This window comes from Macrobrachium rosenbergii, chromosome 16, assembly GCF_040412425.1.
Source record: "Macrobrachium rosenbergii isolate ZJJX-2024 chromosome 16, ASM4041242v1, whole genome shotgun sequence".
In the NCBI taxonomy this organism is placed as follows: Eukaryota; Metazoa; Arthropoda; class Malacostraca; order Decapoda; family Palaemonidae; genus Macrobrachium; species Macrobrachium rosenbergii.
The window spans coordinates 22621599-22628614 of NC_089756.1; the positions used below are offsets into that span (position 1 = coordinate 22621599).

At 38.2% G+C, this 7016-nt stretch overlaps 1 protein-coding gene across 1 annotated transcript; it reads left to right on the forward strand.

The window, feature by feature from the left end:
- Window positions 1-2552: 2552 nt before the first annotated feature.
- Window positions 2553-6611, forward strand: LOC136847189 (C-reactive protein 1.4-like). Its single transcript, XM_067118626.1, has 5 exons — window positions 2553-2730; window positions 3259-3401; window positions 3705-3840; window positions 5025-5242; window positions 6101-6611. Exons 1-5 carry the CDS (start codon window positions 2568-2570, stop codon window positions 6392-6394), a joined length of 954 nt encoding a protein of 317 aa, XP_066974727.1. The 5' UTR covers window positions 2553-2567; the 3' UTR covers window positions 6395-6611.
- The last annotated feature ends 405 nt before the right edge of the window (window positions 6612-7016 follow it).

Genomic DNA, 7016 nt, shown 5'->3' on the forward strand with positions numbered 1-7016 from the left:
TTTATTTGACGAATATGTATTTTATCCACAAATCTGTCTAGTTCACTCGAACCTTCCTCTTCTATTCTGGACAACGAAATAAGGGCTTATGGGCATGGTGCTGGCAATTTTAAGCTAAAATTCAATGCTAGAAAACGTGCGACAGACCTTACGCGTCTCGTATGAGCGGCAATGAGTTGCATTGTAATGAAGGGCAAGTATCAACGAAGAGGAATTATATCGTGATTATAATTCGTCCTATAACTTGGTAAGCGATTATGATTAGGTGGAAGAGTCATTTATGAGAGCGAACTTCATATATTAATTCATTCAATGCATGATTGAACTGTCGTAACAAGATGGAAAGTCATTGTTGCTTGAAGAGAATAAAGTCACAAAACAAACAGAAACTTCAGTGCTTGAAGTTTTCCCTATATGAATATGCCCACTTGGAATGCACAAGGTTAACCACTAAAAATACTGCAGTTGAAAAATAGACAATTCACCTGAAGACTTGAATCAGGCAGGACTCTTCGTCAGACTCTATGCTTCTAGAATTGAAACACCTGTCAGTCTCAACAGAAACTGAACATGGAATATTGGTAAAGGCGTTACCAGTGAGGTACAAAGCTCAGTACCGGCTTGGGTCAAACCTAGACTTGACTGACTAACAGATCTTGTAACATGCATCCACTTCGCCTTTCCCTGTGTATTGGTAACATTCAAATATGAATCTTTGGTTACAAAGACTTCCGAAACATTTAAGTACTGTACATGCCATCCTAGGCCTAAATCTTTCTAGCAATACTTCAAACGATAAAGTGTATAAAGATTGTACCTGAACAACGAACGGAACAAAATCAATTAGAAATAAGCAATAACATAAAAGTATGCCTGATCAGAATCTTGTTATTCTCCTTTACGTCACACCTATGTTAAGCAAAGCCGGGATTTCCAAATGACTGTCTGGATTTTACCAGTTTCATGTCATATGAACGCCGTTATCGGTACAGTGGTCTCTTAATAGAAGTGAGTCTACGAGTCATACGGGGACAGGAAATGGGATTCTTTGGTTTTTCCGTGATTGATTTTTCATGTTTCCATTCCTATAAACGCTAATAGTTCGTGCCTAACATACGTGATGCAGAAATGCAAGTCATAAGATCACATACTTAACAGAAAAGAGAAGTCTCATCTTTGCCATGAGCAAGGTCAAAGTTTAATTCATTCTTCATAAGAAAATATCACCATAAAGTTTTTTTTTTTCATTTCAGGAACCTTGATTACAAAGTTCTTCGTAATTTTCCAAGGACTTAAGTAAAATGTCGAATTCAGCCGATGTAGATCAAAACAAAATAAAACAAAAAGCGAAAAATGAAGACTAAAATAAGGGGATCTCAGTCCCGAATGATGCAATAACCGAATACCTGAGAGATGAGCTGTTACATGAGCAACGGAAACCAAAACCGGGTAAAAAATCCTAAAGGTTGGTTCAACTGATGTCGTTCATAAACCTGGCGTTGAAATGGCCATGGTCGCCTGCGCCGAAAATGATATACTTGACATTCTTAAAAGGGAAAATAAATACGATCTTTCATCAAACAACACCCACAAACGCAAGTTCATCACTCTTACAAAACTGGAAGTAATCTCACCATTTATAGTCGTGTTATTGTATTTGCAAATTATATATTATAATAATGAGCTTTCTTGAAATGAGGGAGGACTGTCGACTCCAGACAAATAGTTAACTGAACTGGCCTTATGCCAACACGGACTTTCTCCTGGGGCATCCAGTAACGTCATATTGAAGAGAGAGAAAGAGAGTATATTACTTGGAACCATTAGCAAAAAGTGAAAAATACTTTGTGGCTTATATCGACTCCGTAGTTAAACCAGGCCTCTCATCCCGTTTAACTAAGGAACCGTGCTTGCATACGGCGACCGTGAAGCCAACCAACGAAGTTTGTGGTAAAGAAAACGAGAATCTCGGAGTGACGGAGTCTTCGCTGGAAAAACTGCCTTCCTTTTAATTCAGTCGAAAGTTAAAGCAAGAAGTTTAACCCAACTAGGCTTAGTTTAGCCTAACTAAGATTAAGTTAGCTATACTAAGTTAGCAACTAAGAACTGAAGGATTCAAAATTTGAACCATATAAGTACAGACCGAAGAGACGGGTACAATTTGCTTTCCATCTGACAAAAAACTCTAAAGATCGGAGTTGATAAGATGAAGATAGGAAAATCAAGATTTAATCTGAATGTCAAAGAACTGTTAGTTGACGGAAGCAGAGGACAACATGCAATACAAAACGAGTATAAATGCAAAATCGACACGAATAAAAATAGCATAATAAATTTTGCTTATCTCTCTCTCTCTCTCTCTCTCTCTCTCTCTCTCTCTCTCTCTCTCTCTCTCTCTCTCTTATATATATATTATATATATACTGTATTATATATAAATATATTATATAAACTAACGCTAAACAGGTTCAGGATGTGTAACACTGTAGTCACCAAAATCCCGTGAATTGTATTTCCGTTTACGTCAAAAAAGTAATCAGCCATAATCAGGAAAAATTCTTGTAACCATGTATTTTACGTCTAACTTAATCTTTTCTTTGTATTTGAATCGGGTGCGTTTTCACTGGGCAGTAGCCTGGGCCTATATAAGGAGGGCCGGTGCGGTGGACCCTCAGTTGGCTTTGCAGTTTAAACCGAGGAGGTCGAACATTGCTAGAAGAAGCGACAAAGGTCAGTTTTCATTTACTTAAAGAAGGTTTTGTTTCTCTACCGTTTGAAATCGCTTGATTCTTTTACAAATTAGAAAGGATCTATCATCAAGACACTGCTTTTTATATATGTTAATACAGTCGGTTTGAAAAGTTAAGTAGCCTATATCTTAGTTTAACCAGACCACTGAGATGATTAACAGCTCTCCTAGGGCTGGCCCGAAGGATTAGACTTATTTTACTGGGCTAAGAACCAATTGGTTACCTAGCAACGGGACCTACAGCTTATTGTGGGATCCGAACCACACTATATCGAGAAATGAATTTCTATCACCAGAAATAAATTCCTCTAATTCTTCATTGGCCGCCGGAGACTCGAACGTGGGCCCAGCAGAGTGCTAGCCGAGAACTATACCGACCCGTCCAACAAGGAACTAGTCGGTTCGAAGCAAGTAGCAAAACACTTCTAGGACACGGATGAGAACGTATAAAAATCGAGTGAGTGTGTATAACCCCTATTATATTATAATTTATATTTTACCACTGACAGGAGGAATAATGAACGGTGCATCGTACTGCCTGTTAGTACTGGCTCTGTTTGGAGCCAGCTGTGCTGCCTTTACGCCCACGGGAGGATATATAAGCCGTCGTCAAGTGACGGCACCCTGCCCTCCCAGTCTGCCCCTGTCTAAGGTAAGTCTAGAATGTAGACTTCATCTCCCCATTCCATATCATCTTTCATATCCTGCTATTACGATAGTATTTGGTTCAGTGAAGTCTGTTTATATATATATTTTTTTTTATCTTTTGCTGAAGAAAATGGACCAAGTCTTAGTTTTTTTTTAAATATTGTGCTTACTGTACATTTCAAATTATCCTATTACTGCAATGTGTGTTGTTGTCATTTTCAGCGCTTCTGGTCTAGTTAAGTAGCTGTCAGGGTATATTTCAACTGATATTTAACATATTTAAACATGCATTTTTTCCTCCCTGTAGATTATGCTGAATCAGTCCAACTACATACAGTATGTCCACTACATCACTCCAATTCCTGACGTTAAGAGCTTTACCATACAGTACTGGTTTAATCTGATCAACACAGCTAGGACTGCCACACCATTTGATTATACACGTAAGTAGTGTGTTTTAAAAAGAAGTTGATTTAGATTCAGTCGGCCTTATGCCAGCACGTATCCTTGCAACAGTGGCGGCCTTTAGGAGGCCTGTTGCGAACCTCAGGAGAAATCTTAGCAAATGGTTCGTTTCATAAGAGAAAGAAAACTTGAAAGGATAATTAGGATGCTTATTATTATTATTATTATTATTATTATTATTATTATTATTATTATTATTATTATTATTATTATTATCAGGAACAACCAAACAAGGCTCTAGTCAACATTTTATTCCACTGGGACGTGTCTTTTACTTTTAACACACTGAGCCATTTTCGCCTAAAATAGAGGCACAACACCAAAACTTAAAATTTTATAATTAATAGTCCATTTGTTTATATATATATATATATATATATATATATATATATATATATATATATATATATATATATATAAACTATAACCATTGCTACTTCAAATTAATAAAAACATACTAAGAAAGAAGAAAAAACATAGTGACTTAAAACTAATACAATTCAGTAATTTACAACGGTGATTAATAAATTAAAAAAAAAAAACAAACTCAAGACGAGAAAAATGAAAGTTCACAGACATCAAATAATACACAAGACTAAAAAACACAAAAAAAAAGTCCCAAATAGAATGGAACAAAAATGGAATCAAAGTTTTGAATCCTGACGAGGATCAGATTCCCTAGGGATCAATCTCTAGCAATTATTATTATTATTCAAAACGTGGAGAAATTCATAGAACAATCAAAACAAAATAATATCACCATTTGTAGTAAAATGAACTCAAACATTCAAAAGAGGAGAGCCAAAACTTCATGACACCCATCTCAGTTGAGATCGTTATTAACAGTGATCTGAAGTTACAAAACAGTGGTCATCGCACTGCTGGTTAGATAACTGTTCGCGTAAAGGGGAAGGCGGGAATTCCCGATCATTCTTGCTTATGAAACCTTCTTAACACATAGGTAAGGTTACTTTGGTATCATTACCTACGCATTTCATATTGGTTTCAGGATTTCTTTAGAATTAATTTGGAGTGATGAGATATAAGTACATATTTAACCATCAAAAGTCAGATTACAAGGACCACATTCGAAACCCACGGTCACACAAAAGTGTGAAAGCGTAATAAGCTCGCGTGTAAATTGGGCTGTTCCTCTTTCCAGAGAGAGGTCCAACCAACAGCACCATCAGGATTCACCTGATGAAAGGTCAGCCACAGAGATGGGTCCTTTACATCAACGAGGTTTTGGTCAGTGACGTGGTGTCTCCCCCTGTCCAATCGGGCGCGTGGCATTTCATGGTACACTCGTGGAACTCCTGGACAGGCACCTGGAGTATTTACATGGACGGCGTCCTCTTAGGAGCAGGCGCATCTCCCCAGGTAAGGATATCGACGCTGTTGTTGTTTTTGCCGTTTAGATTTGGCTGGCCTTATGCCAACACGGGCTCTTGCTCCTGAAGCAGCTCGTCAGTGAAGAGGTGTTTAAGAGGACTGGTATGAACCTCTTCTGTCAGGTCTTTAGGGCATAGAAATCACAGTTAAGATGTTAATTAAACAGATTCGGGAGGGACATCGAAAAGTAGGCTACTTAGTCATTATCACAAAGTGGAATATTCTGTATCGTTATTTTTTTGTGTTTTATCACTGCGTAAAAATTTGAACATGGCACTCCCAATCCTTTCCAACCTCACCTCGCCCCCTCGCCGCTCTCCCCCCCCCAAACCATAGAAAGATATATACTAGAGCATTTAATTGTATGTTAATGCAGACGTTTTTAAATTATTATCTACTTACTATGAGCGCACTTACTTATAAGCCGTAGAATGAAGCCTCCAATGAAACTTAGCAATGTTGAAAGATACTTGTCCTATGCATCGTATAAAAACGCCAAGTAATCATAGTTTTTTAAATCTGTTGCTGACATATATTTGTAAGCGCAGCATCTCCTTAGATTTTGAGGTTTACTGTTGCTATACGTAAGCAAAAATTGTTTTTCGGCTACATCTACATAATCCCGTTCTCCGGAGACAAATGTAGCAAAAGGATTTTTTTCCCGAACAGCCTTCCACATACAGGAGATAAAAAATATAAATTCAAAATAGTGCCTTTTCGTAATGAAAAGCAGAGAGAGAGAGAGAGAGAGAGAGAGAGAGAGAGAGAGAGAGAGAGAGAGAGAGATCCATCAACAGAAATCACGTATACTGTACCTAATACTTGTTTTTATTTCCTGAAATGCAGGGAACAGGTCTAGTCGTACAGGGAGGCGGCGAGGCTTACTCTGGGCAGCGCCAGAATACGGGTGACGGCATGGACAGGGGCGAGGGTCTGGAGGGATGGATGGCCCTCTTCCAGATGTCGGTCCGTCCTTTACTGAACCCGACCTCGGCAGAAACCTTGAGGATGGTTTCCCGGCTTGGTTCCAGCTGCAACGGCCTGTACAGTGGCGATCTCATTAGCTGGACGAAAACACCAAGGAAGGGCTACGGCGGGGTTCAAGAGACACCGGCCCTCCCTGTGTGCGGGAACTTCTAGAGACTTCTCTTAAGTCCTGCCTTTAAGATGTTTGTTTTATTTATTTTATTTAACTTCATAGTACTGAGACCTAGATGAACGTCTTTCGAAACTAAGCAAGTTAAAGGATATGAGAATCTTCTTCCTGTAGACACACTTAATGTGAACGATAAAATTTGAAGCTATATTTGTAATAGACGTCACAATAACACTTACCCTATTAAATTATCTCCATTTGTATGTTACTTCATTTGTTACGACAGCTCTGTAAGACATCTGAATCGAGATTATTACACTGAAAAATTTACCGCCAAACTTGGTTCTAATTATCTTTACAAAAAATAAAATTTCTCGACACGAACACGATAACAATGAACCATCAACACTAATTGACTTCTTTAGTTGACGTTATCGTTACGGTAGCTTTTCTACAAATGAATATCAATTCAGGAGGGAAAAGTTCAACAAGGATGCTAAAGTTAAGGTATTTTGTCTAACATGGATGTCAAAGTGAATGTCCATGAAAGCCTGCTGCAGGCACATAAGGCTACCGAGCATAACTGTAAGGAGTTAGTACGCTATTGTTCCCTCCAAATTTCGTGCATGCAAATTCACTAGCACTGTAAATTTAACGGTGTTTTAG